The sequence below is a fragment of the Micrasema longulum genome, unplaced genomic scaffold (assembly GCF_059751315.1).
Source record: "Micrasema longulum isolate JH-2025_06_02 unplaced genomic scaffold, ASM5975131v1 h1tg001232l, whole genome shotgun sequence".
NCBI lineage: Eukaryota > Metazoa > Arthropoda > Insecta > Trichoptera > Brachycentridae > Micrasema > Micrasema longulum.
In genome coordinates, this window is record NW_028278419.1 from 209758 (window position 1) to 228627 (window position 18870).

The 18870-nt window shown below is 31.1% G+C and overlaps 2 protein-coding genes across 2 annotated transcripts in view; one reads left to right on the forward strand and one right to left on the reverse strand.

Annotated features, from left to right (window-relative positions):
* Window positions 1–9633, reverse strand: part of Impbeta11 (importin beta11) — a 30350-nt gene extending 20717 nt beyond the window's left edge. Inside the window, exons 1-7 of the mRNA XM_088234367.1 lie at window positions 9394–9633; window positions 8791–8950; window positions 5618–5838; window positions 5103–5262; window positions 3785–4031; window positions 2494–2775; window positions 1291–1472 (exon numbers count right to left, since the gene is read on the reverse strand). Coding sequence (XP_088090493.1) covers window positions 1291–1472; window positions 2494–2775; window positions 3785–4031; window positions 5103–5262; window positions 5618–5838; window positions 8791–8928 — 1230 coding nt within the window. The 5' untranslated portion in view covers window positions 8929–8950; window positions 9394–9633. The remainder of the gene's footprint in view (window positions 1–1290; window positions 1473–2493; window positions 2776–3784; window positions 4032–5102; window positions 5263–5617; window positions 5839–8790; window positions 8951–9393) is intronic.
* A 1950-nt stretch (window positions 9634–11583) lies between these two features.
* LOC148276367 (uncharacterized) lies at window positions 11584–16460 on the forward strand. Its single transcript, XM_088234382.1, has 2 exons — window positions 11584–12844; window positions 15623–16460. The coding sequence occupies exons 1-2, from the start codon at window positions 11757–11759 to the stop codon at window positions 16140–16142; spliced, it is 1608 nt and encodes a 535-aa protein (XP_088090508.1). The 5' UTR covers window positions 11584–11756; the 3' UTR covers window positions 16143–16460.
* Window positions 16461–18870: the final 2410 nt, after the last annotated feature.

Sequence of the window (18870 nt, forward strand, 5' to 3'; positions counted from 1 at the left end):
TTTTGTAAATTTCATAACATTCAATATTAGTTAAGACAATGTGAGCACTCGAGATGTTCAGGGGAAGATAAAATTGGCAAAGCAGGTTTGCTGGAAATGGGTAGACATTCAAATTGATTTCAAGGATGAACAGAAATGAAGATTGTGAAATGAAATAATAGACTTTAATCACAAGAAGGCCTAAGCCTAGCCAAAAATAATATAGAATAGCCTAGAATATTTATTTTGAAATGAAGGATCATTCGCTGAAAGAAGTCGAAAATTCTAAGGGGAGCTGGAAAATTACCTGTTTCCGTACCAGAGAATCTACGACGACCTTTTAAGGAACAGCAAGCTCTAACCAAAAACACAGATATTTAAAGAAGTGATAAAAAAAGATTCAGAGAGAGAAAATGATATTATCATTCTACCAAAAAAAAATTACATTTAGTAGTATCGAGCAACGGTGGGGAAGAAAATGACTGAATTGAGATTTAACAAATTGAAAAAGTGATTGTTCACTATTCGACACACAAACATGATTATTCTCTTTATTTAATTTTCTTTTTCTTTTTGAAATCGAACAATGAAATTTATTTTAAGTTTAACAAAATTGTTTTTCCTTCATAAACCTGACTTTCGTCAATTTAATTTTATGATTACATATACGCATAGTAATATTTACTATGTATTTTGAAAACATACTTAAATTTGAGTTGCGAGTTGAGTTGAGAAAGTTGAGATTATTATATTAATATGTATGTGTATATTTGTTTTTCCTTTTTGAAAATGTTTTCATATTTTTATATCTGAGCATGTTTTTCACTCTTTATTTTACTTACCTTTTAATTACTTTTACAAAAAAAAATCTTAATTTTAAATATTATTTCTATTTGTAAATACTAATTAAATTTTTTTTTTACTTTAATTTTAATTTTTAAACAATTTCCATTTATGTTTATTTTTTCCTTCTCTTTTTTTGTACTTTCATTGATAACCTTACATATAATTATTATATAATATGGAAACTTCACTGGTCCATTAGAGTCAAGTCTAACTGTGTAAAATATAAAACTATGTAACTGTACTGTATGTTTCCTGAATAAAAGAAAATAAAAAAATTATAAAAGAACATAGGAACATATAAAAGAACATAATATATAAGATGTTCTGTATATTTACCTATTTTGTATTTCAAAAATGTATTTTGTAAAAAAAAAAAAAAACAGTTCTTGATAAATTAACCATTTAATTTTATGCCTAAGCTTTTTGTTTCGAGCAATACATGAGAAAGTGGTGAATAAATCTCACCCTGAGACTGCATTTCCAAGTCCCACAAGCCTCATCAGTGGCAAAACTTTCCGGATCCGCATCCCACAGTGCGAGGTCATCAGACGTGAGGAGGAAGAAGTGGGTTACCAGGTGACGGCACATGTGTGTTACTGTCGGTTCGGTCAGGATGCTCATCTTAGTCTCGTAAGCTCGCAAAGTAGCTGGGAAAGGAAACAGTACAAAAACACGGATATATAATAACGAAAGAACAAGTATTAGCATGTTTCAAGGTAATGATCATAAATCTAAAAGTCACTCTGTTTTAGACCCTAAAACACAAAAAAAATGCAGGGTCAAGGTGCCGACAGTGGCTCATGTGGGTACAGTGGATCTAGTATCCCGCATGAAAAAGTATAAGCACTACAATTTAGTATTGCTCACAGTAAGAAGTTTTCATAGGGCACAGTGCGTATACGTGGTGCGTCCATTCAATTTTTTTGTGTGTCAAAACTAAATTTTAAAATTAAGTTTTCTTCGTTTCTTGTCTGATTGGCGTGCAACATTTTCATATGGCATTGATTTTACTGTAAACCATGTATATTCTGGTTACATATGACAGTATCACAATCATGCGCTAACTTAGTAACTTGTGTTTGTTTGACTAGAAAATCAAAATGGCCCCATAGGGTACAGTGGATCAAATACCAAAGTACACAGTGAATCATGATCCACTGTGTACCTAAGCTATTAGAAGAAAAAAAAAAAATCTAAAAAAAATTAAAAAACATATTGGAACATTTAGCAGAGCTTATAGGGCAAATACGGTTAAAATGCGATCTCTCAGGCGAGTGTGTGGTAAAATTATATGTAAGGCTGAGACGATCATTATCGAAAAAAATATTTTTATATTTGTTTATTTTAGTATTGAATTTTTCCCCCCCCCCTTCTGTATTCATAATAAATTAATGTGAAATCTGTAATTGGTCCTAAATTTTTATATTGTTTTCTTTTACCTTGATTTTGTTGAAAAGACTATGATTTCCATAATAAATAAATAAAATTTAGATCTGTATGCAGAGTCATATGACATTCGATCCTCTCTGCATACTCTTACGGAGAAAGGGTGTGATGGTTTTGGCGTATGTATTATTTTTATTTTTTAAATAATCACAGAGTTATAAATGCCCAATTGATGATATTATTTATTTTTTCAGACAGACAGAAAAAATAAGTAATGGTTACCCGGATCTTTGGTTTGCTGGACCGCCTTAGCGGGCTTGTATTCCGTGCACAGCAGCACCGTCTTCAGCAGACTGAGGCACTGGATGGTAAAGCGCTCATATGACAGCTGAGCCCCCTGCTCTGTAAAACAGTAGAAGGCAGCGAACTCCAGGGTGGGCCCCACGAGCGCCACGTACGACAGGGGATGTGTCAGCAACGCTCCAAGAGCCACCTTAGTCAGGTGGATAATAAACTTTTCGCATAATTCCAAGAGGTAGATACCGCGACCTTTCAGAAGCTTCCCTAAAATATGTAGGTATATATTTTTTATGCGAACAATATTTTCCACTTTTTTGTTTACAAATTTAAAAACATTTTTTTTTTTAAGGAATAACCCGCTAAACTTCTATTTTAGAGACTTGTCAGCAGGTGAGAAACAGATAATATGGAAGGAAGTAATAAAAAAATACATCACAACACTCAAATTGAGAAAAAAAATATTTCTTGGATTTATTTCTTGCCACTGACGGGAATCGAACACATGACGCCAGTTTCACAGTTGATCATCTAACCAACTGCGCCATGGCGCCTGTCATATATAATTTTATTTCCTGAATAGTGGAGAGCTAATTTAACTATATAAACATACAATTTGTAGCCAATGTTTGTAGTGTTACATATCGTCGGGTTTCAAGGTAACTAGTCAGAATTTACACCAACTTACAATTACACGCATAATTAAGAAGTGCACAACTTGACATATAATATATATTTGTAAAATGTTAATGGGTTTTTTAAAATTACAAATTAATAAAAATATAAGTCCTGATGATGAAGGTAGGCACCACTGGTTGAAATAACTCAAAATTGAAGTGGTTTATACAAATGTATAAATGAAAAAGTAGGATAAGTGTGTGTGTTGTTATCACACAATCTAAATCAATAAAATTAGAAGAGAATTTTTTGTTTGTTAATGATCTTTATTTTGTTTAGTTTTTATGGTTTTTATTTATATTACAATTTATTTATAAAAGATGCATCAACCTATCTCATTAGATCTTTCCACACCTGCTATTGCTAAAACGTTTTGCAAAATTTGGCTTTTCCCAGTTTATGGAATTAGTTGAATAATACAAATGTAAGAAGGGAGATATTTTAAACAAATTTTGGTGATGATTCTTGACATTAAATTTGTTTTTTTCCTAAATTCTATACCCATTTGCAGCAAGTTACAATTTATAAAATAAACCTATTTAAATATTTGAAAAGTACCCATAGATATTTTATTCAAAACTAATTATAAAAATCTTACGGCATTCCAAGCTGGTTTTGGCCCTATCAAATACCACATTCAAAAATGCTATGGCGTCCTGACTTTCATGGGGTTTCTTTAGCCCAAACACGGTTAACTTTCTCAATATCCTAAGAGAGTACAGGGCTTTTTCTAGATTTTCTGTAATAATCTCTGTAGTTGAACCCTCTTGGATTTTTCGAAGGAACAGCTGAGTGTGCTCGTCCCATATTTCCAAAATGTAAGAAAATACATTGGTGGTTAATTCCTTAAAAAGAAAACAAAAACAATACATGAATAGACAAAAATAAATTTGTAAAAAAATGGTTAGCTGGTTTGGGTAGAGAAGTCTGAGAAGCTTCTGCGCAATTGGCAGCAACTTCGGTACAAATTTTGCTGAGACCCTCCACGGGGGCCAAATCTTAATTTAAAATGGAATGAGTGGATCCAACACTAATGTACACCTCGTCAGCAAGTTCTCCGACTGTTATTCGACGATCCTGCATCACCAGGGTCCTTACTTGATTAATGACAACCTTATTTTTGGATGTTGAGGGCCTACCAGAATGTGCTTCACTTTCCTAAGCGCCCAGCTTTGAAGCAGTTGTACCACTCTTTTATCTGTGTGGTGGCCGTTGCTTCATCCCCAAATATATGTTTAATTTTGTGGGTTGTTTCCTCTTGAGAACCTCCTATTTTAAACTAAATTTGACGTAGTAAAGATGTTCAAACTTTTATGTCATTTTGTCAAAAAAAAAAATTCGACGACTCTTACGTACACATGCTCTTCAACGGCGGTGGCGACTGAGTGGTGCGTGAAAAAAATTGAGCATGCGTACTAGATATGCCTACTAAGATCACTAAGCCCTAACTTTATTTATTTATGCTTTATTAAGTTAGCCCATAACATCTTAAGAACATATAAACTTTTAATAATATTACAATTTTGTATAAAAAATGTTCAATAACAAATTTTTTCAAATAAAAAATTGGTTAAAACAAAGTAATTTTATTATAAGGAATAACCACAACGTTAGTGCTTCAAATATAAATTTTGACTTTAATTATTTCAAGGTTTTCCATTTCTTTTATTTCTTCAGGCAACTCATTGTACAGTTTTAAGCTTTATTTATTCCGCAAATAAAAATTCTGGTTGGATACTTTTTGAACAGCGAAGTATATTGTGTTGTGTACGTAATAGGAGCTATATTTGATTTTTTTTGTTGAAATAATTTCTATGTATTATACCAACATAACACTGTGCACAACAATAAATTTAATTAAATATACAAATATAAATAAATAAAATAATTTATTTTCAAGAACATTTTTAATATACCTGGAACATCCTCCTATCTGTGGCCAGCCGTTTAGCAGCGAGAGTTTTGACTATATCGTGGAATATGAGGAGTGCTCGGTGCTCTTCTAAACTCACAGAACTCTTCATCTTCTCGAGCAAAGTTGGGACGAGTTCTGGCCATTGTCCGGGACAGTCGAACCTTAAAAAGCACTTAAATCATTAAAATTTCTCACATCTCAGATAAAACAGCTATATCTCAAATAAAAACAGTAAACAATAATTTTTGAGTAAATACTAGACAAATATCGTGTCCTCGGGGATTTTGTGTAGATATGTGGAATATGAAGAAGCCTAATTAATGTCTTACGAGAATTTATAGCGCTTATTTCGTACCTATGTAATGTTTACAGAAAACCTCAAAAATGGTGGAAAAAAAAACTATTAGATAAAGAAAAAAAATATATACACTTGAAAATACCCCAGTATTTACATAGGATTATATATTATATTAATTTGCAGTTCTTACCGCTGTAGTACAAAACATTTTTTGTTACCTGGCAATTTTGGCAATCAGCACCGCCAACTGAGTGGCAACCTGATTGACAGGTTCATTGACTGTTGATGGGGCCAAGAGACTATTCCTTAATCTCTGTTTCTCATCTTCAGAAATACCACTGGGAGCATTTTTCCTCCAATAACGGTCCACTCCATTTTTGAAACACATTACAGCGAGCCATCTTACATTGGTATCAACAGAATAATTAGAAAAAATAGTCTGGAAAAATTACATAAATCAAGGAGTCAGTCAGAGGCACATTGAAAAGTGATTACAAAAATAATTATTGTTATAGTTGCTAAAATATAATGAGACTCATTAGTCTATAATTTATTAATTATAAATTAATTTTATTACATCGTGGAGTAATTACTACAGCTAGATAATTTCAAAATAAGCCTCCATGAATGCTTCATGATGTCGTGATGCATTTGAATAATATTATGATGATTTGAATGCACGACTTGTCTGTTTGTAGTATTCATGCAGGAGGACACAAAAATGTGTTTTTAATGATTAACTCAAGCATCCTGATTTTGAGGTTACCAAGTTTGGTAGTCAGGTGGCAGAAGGGACCATCTGTAATTTTTTTCAGTTTTCTAGTTTGCAAGAATTTTAATTTATATTATTTTAGTAAATTGAAAAAAAAAACAGGATCATTTAAAAGGCCAATTAATTACTAAAATCAGCAAAAAGATGTTTTTGCTTGCTTTATTGACTATAAGAAGGCATTCAACAGAGTAAAGCACTCAGAATTACTGAAACTGTTACAAGATTGCCAGCTGGATGACAAGAATGTTAACTTCATAAAGAATCTTTACTAGCAGACAGCTGTGATAAGGTTAGGTCACAATGTAACGAGAGATATTGCAATTAAGTGTGGAGTGAGACAAGGCTGCATATTATCGCCCTTACTTTTTAACTTATACTCGGACAAGATATTTAAGAATGCTCTCTCTGTTGTCAGGAAGGGAATAAGAATTAACGGCGAAATTATCGATAACATCAGATATTCTGACGATACCGTTACCCTGGCTGACAACGCATGTGTCCTTCAGGAACTAGTAAAATTGACAAAGCTGGTAGAGTAATGGGCTTGAACATCAATGTGCCTAAAACAAAGATGATAGTGTTTTGCTGAAACCCTCACAATAATGCTGTATTGCGAATAAATGGCCAAACAATCGAGAGAGTGACTAACTGTAAATACCTCGGCAATCAAAGTGACTCAGCAAAACTTCCCGCAAATGCTGTTTTTTCAGTAATTTTCAAAATTTTCTATGATCGAAAAAAATAGGATGCGCAAATCAAACACTGTTGACTGATTTTGACAGCTTATGAATAGAGCTTCAAAATGACAACCAAAGTAATTTTTTTTCTCTATTTATTTTTATTTAAGAAGGTAAACATGAATAGAAAAATATAAAAGGAAAAATAATGAAACCCACTAAACCGCAAAACCAGCTTGTCAGCAGGTTTCTTATTTTTCCTTTACAAAGAAAAGAATTAGAGAAATAATATAAATTTAAAAAGTAATATAAACATTATTAAGAACTAAAAGCATACGTATTTTTTACACAAAATTTATTTTCAAAAATTTAAATAGATGACTAGTAACATAAAATAATAATTAATATAAAGCCTTGTTACATATTAGCCATTTAATAAATTTTTTCTTAAAAGTTTTGTCAACATTTTCTTTTAAGATCTGTTTAGGAATCTTACTGAAAATTTTAGTAATTGTATGATGAACTGTTCTTTGGCCATACTTGTTTACAAACCTCGGTACTGACAAGCCTTCACGTTTTGCTAGCCTTATTGGTAGTTACTATCAAATCGATATCTAGCACAATGAAATTGTGCAATCAACTTTTCTGGAAATATTTGAGCAAGTTTTTAATGTGATTCCGATTTGCTGAATACAGCAATAATAATTTTAAAAGCAATCAAATCTGGCACTCATTAATCAGGAAAGTTTGAGTTTTATTGTACATTTAAACATTGATTTTAGACAATATTTGGACCTTTGTGGTTTTTAGTGCAAACTACGAAGAAATTAGTATGAATGGATGAAACAAAACTAGAGGTTTTTCAGAAACTGACATAGTAGTGAACTCTCCATATTTCGATTTGTCAGAATATTCAGTAAACACTGCTAAAAGCATGTATAACAGACTATCCAGAACTATCTAGAATTATCTAGAACACCTTTTGTACTGTCAAACAATAAATGATAGTGTTGCTACACAGTAGTAGAATAAATTATAATCAAAGGATATTTTCTATTCATTCAAACAAATTGATGCGGACAGTGAGGAAGTTCGGTGGTTTTTTTTTGTTTTTTTATTTGTTAGTAGACTATTGAACTAAGACAAAAAAAATAATTTTCATCTTTTATATATCGTATTATCAGCGATACAATTTTTTTAAGTTTTGTATTTCTGAAATAACTCCGCGTGAGACGTCAGAGGTTCTTTTCCGCTTATTATCATTCAGTTCTGCCCATTGGTCCATCCATGGCAAGCGGACCGGAAATCTTCCATATCTCTCATATCATAGGTTGATTCATATGAACCAGTGACATCATTCAAAGTAGTCCGTTTTTATTAAAATGTTTTTTTTTGTGCATTTTCATGAAACTTTGCTGTACAATTTAATGCTCAAAGTTTTACTACGTGCAAGAAAACATTTATTGTATCCAATTTCCCACAGGGCTGAAGTTCCTCATTACTGATTTAAAAAAATTCTAAGTGGAAAATTGCTGTTTTTAAACAAATTGATGCGGACAATTGCTGCTTTCACAAAGACACCGTATTTTAAACAGTGAATTCGAGGTACCTATGAGTTTTTATAAATATTTGGAAAAAAACAATTGCACGGACTCTTAGACAGAGGGTAATAAAATTCAATAACATCATTTTGGACATCTGATGGTTTCAGAACGAGGTTTTCAATTCCATAACAGCGTATTTTCATTGAACTTCCGAAATCAAAATTTTATCAGATATTTTAGGAAATCAAAATGCATGCAGATTTAAGCAAGAAAAAAGCCTAAAACAATTCGAATGTTGTTAATACTCGCAAAGGTAGAATCTACATACAAAAATATGGCAAATGCGCAACGACGCTGTTTACTGACGTAATGATTACATATCGCGATTTTATATTTACCAATAATAATGAATAAAATCCTGGTTCAGTCTCCCATTCTTGTAATTTTTTCTCCGCCGGCTTTAGAATTTCAATATCTTGGTTACACGCTCTATGCAAAGTATCTAGGACTAGCGCGTAGGCCGTATTCGGATCCATGATTTATTTATTATATGATAACCTGAAAACAAGTGTTGTTAAAGCGTGCGGCATAGTTTATATGAGGAAAGACTACGTTGATAATTCATCAAATCAATATTTTAAGATAATAAACAAAGTTAGTTTCACAATCTCCGCGGATAATATGCTCATAAAATGTCGTTTTGACATAACATAATGCGTACACACCAAAAATTAAAAGGTGAAATGTCAAATTCGTTAAACCGTGGTAAATATTGGAATCAATTCAAAAATTTGTCGTAAGCGGGAGCGAAATGAAGTTTGACAGTTTTTTTACAATTCCTTCAAACATTTCATGGATCGGCTAGCGTAATTATTCGTTAAATTAAACATAAACACGTGAAAATGATCGAAATGGCCTCTTGAAGAAAACCATTAGACGGGATCGTACATTTATGTTTCGATTAACTTTAATATTCCGACAGCATATTCATGTTGGCTTACCATAAAAGTCTGGTGATAAAGAGGAAAAAACATTTCAATCCATTTTTTACATCAGATCCTCGAGTCACTACTATAACACTTCATTTTCTTGGAGAATTGAGCTGAAGCTAATAGCAAACTTCGCCTGACTTCACTAACTTCACTTCGACACGTAAATTTCTCTTTTACCGGCGCAGCCCGCGAAACAGCAGTGAAATTCGAACCACAGATTCCACCTCCTCGAACCCACATTTGACATTCAAACTGTTCGAACTTCAAACCAAAGAACACGTCGCACCGCAATTTATAAAATTTATTTAGATTTATTTATTTATGACAAAATACAAGGTTTTCAAACATAACATTGCATATTTTATTTGTACGAAATATTCCCAATCAGCAAAACTGCTGTTATGAGGGGATATTATATATAATAACAGAATAGTTTAAATAAAAAGTCGATAAAATAACATCTCATATCCACTCGTCACACGGGCTGTAAGAACTGTTTAATTTAGGTGTTTACGTATGTTTTGTATATTTTTAGGTATTTAGAAAGTGAATTGTAAAATTTTATTGCTGTATACAAAAAACTGTTTGTTTTTTTGCTGGTCCTAAATTGTTTGCCAATTAAATTATTTGATGCTCTTGTATTTATTTTATGTATGTTGTAGTTAAAATTAAATTTAATATTTGTATTTATTTTATTCTTTTCCATCCTAGATATCATTTTTATTTTTTCTGTGTATATTAATTCCTCTAGATTGAGGATTTTTGTTATTGTATATAAATCAGTGGTTCTAGTATATTTATTAAAATTGAATGTTACTTTAAGTGCTTTATTAATTGTTCTTTGTACTGATTATTGCATCTGTTTACTACATTGCGACCATATTATTGATCCATATACAATGTGTGGAAGTATAAAAGCATTGTATATCATTAACTTTGTACTTTTATCAAAGACTTCTGTTCTTCTCATTATTCCAATAATTGGACCTACTTTTTTTTATAACTGCGTTGATATGTTTTGTCCACGCTAATTTTTCATCCACTTCCAAACCCAAGTAATTCACATGTTCTGTTTGTTTAATTTGCTCATCTTTAATTATGAATAGGTTAAGTTTTAATTTATTTTTATTTATAAATTGGTGGTAATAATTATAATCGCAATTTCAAGTAAAATTATTACGACCAATCACATATATTATACATGCGCCTGTGGACAAAATTTAATGCTTAGGGTCTGCTGCACAGCACACCAATTCACTACAATTTATTTTGAATTCCTCAACTAAGACAGCTCTTTGGGCCCATACTCCCTTTCCTTCGGTTACTTTCCCTTTCAATTTTCCTCAAGGTCAAATGTATTTTTACTTCCTCGGATAATATGGCAAAGGTACTCTCGAATATTTCTTAAACTTTCGTGCTACCTTCTTGTTCACAATCTTTTCAATACGCGCTTCTAAAGGCGTTTAATTTGACATATATTTAAATTTAAATGTTGTCTCTTTAGAGTGACTATTCGTCATTTTATGATTATTTAGTTTCAACTTACAAATATTAATACTGCGCCAGAAAATTTAAGAGTGGGGCTCGAATTTAAAACCCCTGATTTGAAGTCCGCACCATAGGCCGCTTTTATTTTTAGGCAATTTTATTTAGTGACACGGTGGGTAGCGTGAAAAGAGTTGTTTGCAAAAATTTTAGTTATGAACTTCTTTTGCAAATCATTCACAAAAGATTTAGTAAAACCAGAAATAGAAAATAATATAAAACTGTATCCCTTTCTGTTTTATAATTCTAGTATAATTAAATGAAATTATGAAGTCATCTCCTTTTCACTGGACATACTGAATACAATTTATAACATCGAATAAGATACTGAATCGAAGCACCAAATGCAACGTGTCTTGATAATTGTAGTGACTTTTATTACATAAGAATGAAATAAAATTCTATAGAGATGAATCTTTTAGGAGGAAAGAGATATTTTATTATATTATTCAAACAAACATTTCATTTTTAACTCGGTTGGGAGTCAAACTCAAGAAGGTATTAGGTATATTATAAAGCAACCACAAAGATTTATTAAAAATAACCGAGAATATGTGTAACCAGGAGTAGTACAAAATTTATTATCTTCGTGTAAACAATACTTTACAGTGCTAAATACCACAGAGATATCCACATGTAGAAGAGAGACCGAAAGACCGATAGAAGTGCCACAAACAATATCCGTCATGTATTTGACGTTTGACGCATGTGCGTTTATTTGAAAACATAACCTAATACTGAAGAACGTAACAATGCTGAAGTAAAGAATCATTTTCGATAAAAACAAAATCAAGTAACAAGTTGAACATAATTTACAACAATATACGATGTGTGACTCAAATGAATCGCATAATTTAATGTATAACAGCGTTCCTTGGTATTCTGTAGAGGAATGGAAATATGTATTTGCCTTATTATTTGGACCAAAAAGTAATGAAGAGTGCAAAAAAAAAGCTTTAAAAATTCTCCTCGTATGGAAGTCCCGTTGCTCCAATTTGCCATCTGGTATAGAGTCGACCCTCGGTTTGTTGGAAGTAGAGTTACAAACCCCACTCACGGAGTCGGATTCTAATATACCAGACCGATTATTGAGGTTGATGTATTCTTCTGTAATAATGCGCTTTATTAATCACACTCTCGATGACGTTTCCAAGGCCAAAGGTTTGACATTGCTCCAGGCTGGGCCAGCTGTGAACATTCCGCAGTGGATTGTCAACTTGCGACATGAAACCGCCCATGCACATGAGATTCCGTCTTTGAGTTTATTGAAAAATGCCGCAAATTTCGCTATGAATTGGTTGTTTAATTCGTACTGGGTGCCTCAGAATTCTTCTCTATCAAATTACTTTGTATGCAGACAGGCAGAAGGTTTTGAGGAGCAACTGAGAGAATTAATTTCCAACCACAATTTGCTAGCAGTATTCTGCTATCGAAAATTTGGCTATGTCAACCTTTCCGACATTTCCGATATAGAAATGAGCCACAGCCTGTGGTATTTTACAAGGAAATTTCTACCATCCAAGAAAATAAAAAAGGATTCAAAAATTTCCATAAAAGTTGCTTTGGCCGCTGTTATTAAAAAAATTGATAAAATTGCGCAAAAATCGAATTGTAAAAACAAAGATGCAGTGTTGGCTAATTTAATGGTAAGTGATGAGTCCCTCTTTATGGCCACAGATATCGATAATTCCGATAAGAAAGCAGAAAAGTTACCCAGCGATTACGTCATTATTTGGAAACCCATCCTCACATTTTTGCACACAAGAAATATGCTCGCTGCCCTTGTTAAGAGTCTCCTCAGGTTAGCAGAGTCAGAAAAGGAAAGTCAAGAAAGGAGGTTGCGTGCTGCTCAATGGGTGAATGAAATTGCCATTGGACTTTATAAATCTGCACTTTTCAAAACTATACCCTATGCGTAAGTTTATTTCATTTAACTATGTTGTAGATTTTGTAGAGAATTAGGATGTCCGGACATATTGAGTCTAATAGTTGAAATAAATAGACAATAATGTATTACCTACGCATAAAGTTTCCAGCTTCATCTAAAAATTCCATCAACATAGATATCGAAATATGGATACTCAATTATTGAAAAAATAGTGAATGTTACACAGATACACATTAAAGATTATTTTTTGAGTACCATGAAATATAAACGTTTAATACTTCCTATTTTATTATAAATTTATATTGTCTGTTTTTCGGTTGGCTGGAAGATATTGCTTTTACCAATAAGCCAAAGTGCATATATTTATATCGGTACATGAGAGGTATAGAATCCTATGCGCCATTTTCTGTTTTTTCAGGAGATGCAAAAAATTATTTCCATGACCGAATTTTATTTTTTAAATTTTTTTAAATAAATTTAAAATATTTAAAAAAATTGATTTATATACCCTAAAATAATATGCATGGATTACTATGACTAACAATTAGTTAATTTGCAATTTAAATTCTTAGAAGACATAGGACTGTATGCCTCCGAAGAAGTGTAACATAAAAATTATGTTAGTACTGTGTGCCTCCGATTACTTTAACCATAAAAATCAGGCATATTACAATAAAATGCGACAAAATGTTAAAAAGTTTGTTTAATAGTGAGGGTAAAACAATGCTAATCTATAATAATTGCTTGTGACAAAAACAGTAAAGAAAAGAAATTAATCATTATGGTTAGGATATTCTGTCACTCCATCTTCATAATATTTTAATGTTTAAAGCTCTAACTTTGTGGATCATTATTAATGAAAGCCTGTACAGTTTGTGTCATATATTTGTCTTTTATTTTATTTTTATATTAACGGTTCAAGGAACCTTTTACAATAAAAAGTTTTACAGAAATAATCACAGCAGTGAACAATTCACGATCTAATATAATATGAAATATAACTATATGATTCAACCGAATAATCAAAACTCAACAAATTAGCAAAAGTAAAATATTAAAAAAAAAAAAACTACAAAAAAGTAACATGAAATATCCAAGGTGACAAATAAAAGATAAATCTTATGCTCTAAATTTAAATCTCTAAAGCTCTAAAGTAAAATTAAGAATAATTTAACATAAACATAAAGTGGCTAGTATTTAGCTAGGTTATAATGAAAAAGAAAAATAATGCTACAATAATACGTGTTTTGGATCAATATGAAAACTTAAATAATCTTAATAACACCTTTATTTTATCAGTTGGAATTTGGCAATAAGTCCACAAATGTATAATTTATATATAAAGAAATAAACAAAAATACATATCCAAGAAAACAAAGTTAAATTTAATGATATATTTTTAAATAAATTCATTCCTTTTCGAAAAATAACGAGTGAGATTACATTTTAATGTATTAACAAAGTTAGTATTGAAAATATCAAACATTTTTTCGAACTTATTTCCATACCTATGTATTCTGGATATAGGTGAATGCATTTCGAAGTTGGTACGAGAATTGTTACAATAAAATAATTCTCTACTTCTAGTGCACCTACCAGGTATCCACATTTGAATTAGTTCAAGCAAAGCAGGGCTGTCAATTATTGATTTCATTATTTTAAATAAGAATAACAAATCAGCTATAACTCTTCGGTCTGACAATTCAAGTAATCTCATTTCACTTCTAAGAAAATCATAATTTAAGGCTTCAACAGGTATTTTTAATTTATAGTTTATAAAGAGCAAGAATTTATTTTGTACCCTTTCAATAGCAATTTTATGTAGAATAATAGATTGAAATGAATATCACTCGGTCTTTTATGCTCCACTTTATTTTTAAAAAAACAAATTAATTTCGGTAACACTTTACCTTTTTCAGGGTTAATTAGAGACTAGATTAATATGCATAAAATTTTAAAAGTAAGTACAATTTTATTAATATGCTGTTTGCGATTGATCCTGAAGAAAGCGATGTGTTGCTAAAAATAGTTGGTTAAAATATCAAAATAAATTGGAGCATAAAAGACAAAGTGATTTATTATTTTTTTCCACTAATTTTACATAAAATGAATGGCAAACATTAAAACTGCACAATAATAAAAAAACCTTTATTTCGCGAAGTCATAAAAATTAAACTATCATTTCAATTATCAAGCTGGTCAGGAATTGGAATTCAGTTATGGAGTACGTTTCTATGGATGTCTACTTCTTTAAAATTTTCTTTATCAAACGTTTTGTTAAGTATTGTGCCATATTTATCTTTGTGCACTTGCATCTAGCAGATCATTTTAAAGATTAAAATGCCATTTCCATTTACATATTTTTGCCAATTCACAAAAGGTGATGTGGGTGATTGAAAGAATTTAGTTGAACACTTAAAATTTCCAAGTTCGTCAGGGACGTCAACGGCTTAACCACTACACCACGGAGGTCGCCATCTGATCCAATTTTGTATACATAAAATAATTTTATTAACTTTTTAAACAATGATTATTTTATGCTATATATGAAGACATCCCATTTTTCGAAAATTCGTATTTACCAACTTGTGCCAGAAACCCGACGACATTATCTATTCTCAAAAATAAATCTTATTGATAATATGCAAAAGGTTTATTTAATTTTTTAAAGATTCCATTAATCCGAAAATTCGTTAAACCGAATAGACTTTACTTGTTTATATTTGATACATTTTTCTCAAATTGAAGAAAATGTTTATTGATTACATTTACGTATTTCAATGTTTTTTTCCCCCCACTTTTCAGATTCAATTGTAAATCCGGAGATGTCACAAAGGAATCCTTTCTTCATCTGACCCACCATCATCCAAACCAGTCAAAAGGTCTGACGTTTAATTTGCTGCATTCCGTTCCAGAAGAACTAATATCGCAAGACTTCATTTATAAAGTGCTAACCAAAACAAATCTGTACCAAAAAATTTATATCAAACAATTGCTTCTCCTGCTGAATACTAAATTGTCACAAACTGACATCGAGAATCTGGTTGATCTTGTTGACATTGTTTCTGGAAAGAAGTGCGAAGAAGCTACGGCTGGACAAATTTACTCTGTTCGCGATGTAATGATGGAAAATTGTGACGATTTAGACAATATGATAATTAGAAATGGTGATGTTGAAATGAGTAGTGTGAGCGACCAAATCTGTAATTTGGGAAAATGGGAGCGAGCTTCAGTGGAATACGATTGGGGAAAATGTCCCATAGGAACTTTGCCTTGGCATCCAAGTGCTGTGAACCCAACATTAACATTTAATACACCTGTTTAAGATGGTTGATTTGTTCAATTATTCATCATTTATTCCAAGACAGAATAATTTATTTTGGTTCTAAGAATATGCTACGAGTTATAATTATATTTGCAGAATATTATTTCATTTATGTTAAACATGATTGTACTTCCACATTTTTTGTTTGTGAATTGTAAAGAAGATTTTACTTTTTGTATTTATTACTACATTAGTTTATTGGATATTCAATTTGTGTTATTGTTATTGTATTATCTTTCTCCCATTGCAAAAAAATGTATTTTTATTTAAACACTACATGTGTGTCTTCTTATCAAATAAAAAAATATACATGAATATTACTCTTGTGTATCAATATAATTATTCTCTCAGTCAAAGACCAAGCTGGCCCGTTTCTTGTGTCTGTCATGCACGCGAATAATGCAAAAGGTCCATTTTTTGTATGATTTCTTCCAGTATCTACCTGTATAGCTTTAATTAGCTTATTCAGGGCACATTGCTATCTTCATAATTTAACCCTGTTACACTAGAGTTTAGCCGTCTGCTTATATCATACACGTGGCCATCTCTTTAATAATTGTTCTAATTCACAATGGAAAGGCTTTTTGAATGTAACTCTAATATTACCTTTTGCACCTTTATTAATGGGTCAACAATGGTGGTTGCAGCTCCACCCCAGCCCACTATTCCATATCCAATTGAACTCTGACACAATGCAAAATAGACCATTCTCAAATCTTTAAGACTAAGGATACTTCTTAAAGACCTAAAGCAGTAGATACATTTCCCTAGTTTGATAAGTCTGTGTGACAACAGTATAAGTCTGGCATGGTAAACAAGCGATAATATTATGACAGCCCGCGTTTGAATACAAACTGTTTATTCGGACTAACATTACACGTAACTAAATTCATACTAATATTACATAATTACGCATGTTCAAAGTGACGTTACAAACGGACTTCATACTTTAAATCTGCGCATGCGTTGGCAATGCTCGCAGTAGGTATATTGTTTACTCCCTTTAACGCACGATTCGCCAGAATGAAGCGTAGTCTATCTCGCTCAAATCACAGTTTAAGCAGATAGGGTATTTTTCATACAAATTTAGGGTAAAGATTGTGCAAAAAACAGAATATGAACGGTGACGATTGCGAGTGCATAGACAAGATTTAAAAAAATTCTGCCAGAGCCGATCTCGCTAGATCTTTTGACGTCAGTATTGAATATAATGTTGCGATGAATCCCCGTTTCTTTGTATAACATATTTTTAATATCGATTGCTATTGACACATATTTTTACTTGGCAGCGCATTGCACTTATGAACTTACTTAGGAACGGCCTCAGCTACGAAGCTACCAGGACCTTCAATTATTGATATTTTTTTTTAATATGTAGCACTCTGATATTATCAGTGATAATATGAGGTCATCTCAACAAAATATACTTTAGTAGGTGCATCATTTATTCAAAAGGAGGGTAAATAATGTAATTCTCATTCAAAATAATTTCAGTTTATTAATTTTGTTTCCTATATTACAAAATAATAAATTTTAATAAAAATCTGGAGCCAAGCAAATAATATATCAATAAGTTCTCATAAGCTTGTGCCACTTCTGGTTAGAAGAATAAATTGAAATGTTGACTTCACCAGATTAAAAGAAACAATATTAAGTAACATAAAGAGTACATCTGTTATAATATAAAGTTGGAAAATATTCACAATAATATAAAATACAATTTTAAAAAGATGACAAGAATTTACTAAATCTTTGAATAATAAGTAAAATTATGGGAACATTTAAATAGGCTATATTTTTATCTCGGTCTCTACAGAGATCTGTAATCCCTAAAATAATGTTGAAGTCAATAATATTAATTGTTCATTGACAACCGGGAAAGACATGCGTTGACTCGACTGTAAAGATAAACTAATTTTTAAAAAATGATTATCAGATGCAAAATTTACTATTGAATTTTGTTCGCGTAATTGAAATGATTTAAGTGTGAAGAATATCACTTTTGTTACACTGTTTGTTAAAACATATTATATTATTGCTGCTTATGATAACATACTTATAATATACATATGCAGTATACACTGTATTTTACTACAAGAGTCAATGTTATACAAACAAAATTATGTTTAAATATTTGTAAGGACAACATCAAAACATTCATATATATATATATAATTTTTTTACTGTTCTAATCAAATTGTATTTACAATTTATATATTTATTATTAATATTTTCTAAACATCTTAACAAGTAACTTTTTTACACTGAAACTTCATAAGTTCTCCTATCATAGGATTAAATATTCTAAACACGTAAAGAAGGCATAAGAATGCTTATAAAATAACAATATTAATACGTAATTACGAGTTTGAAACAAAACTTCTTACCTGGTAAGCAAGCGTTACATTGGAATGTCAAATAAGCATTTTTAAGTGAGATTAAAATGTATAATCCACCTGTTAAAGGAATTTTCATTTTTAATAAACGCAGAGCGCATTGCCTTAATGTTTAACAGATGCATGGTTATTTTAAATACAGCTCAAAAAAAAATAAGCGTATTTAACAACCAGAAAGTTTGGCCATAGTGAAATTTTACAGGAAAGGCGAATGGAATATGAGATATTACTATAATATGAAAACAATAGTAAAAAAATATTGTTCTATTTACAAAATGCTGTACATTTTAAACATTAATTAATCAATTAATATAATTAGAGATTAACATAAG

Bases quoted from the DNA above. Each gene is read 5' to 3' on its own strand.
- LOC148276367 (XM_088234382.1), top strand. From the start codon at position 11,757: ATGTGTGACTCAAATGAATCGCATAATTTAATGTATAACAGCGTTCCT. The intron at 12,845-15,622 runs GTAAGTTTATTT...CCCACTTTTCAG, and splicing joins TTCAAAACTATACCCTATGC to ATTCAATTGTAAATCCGGAG.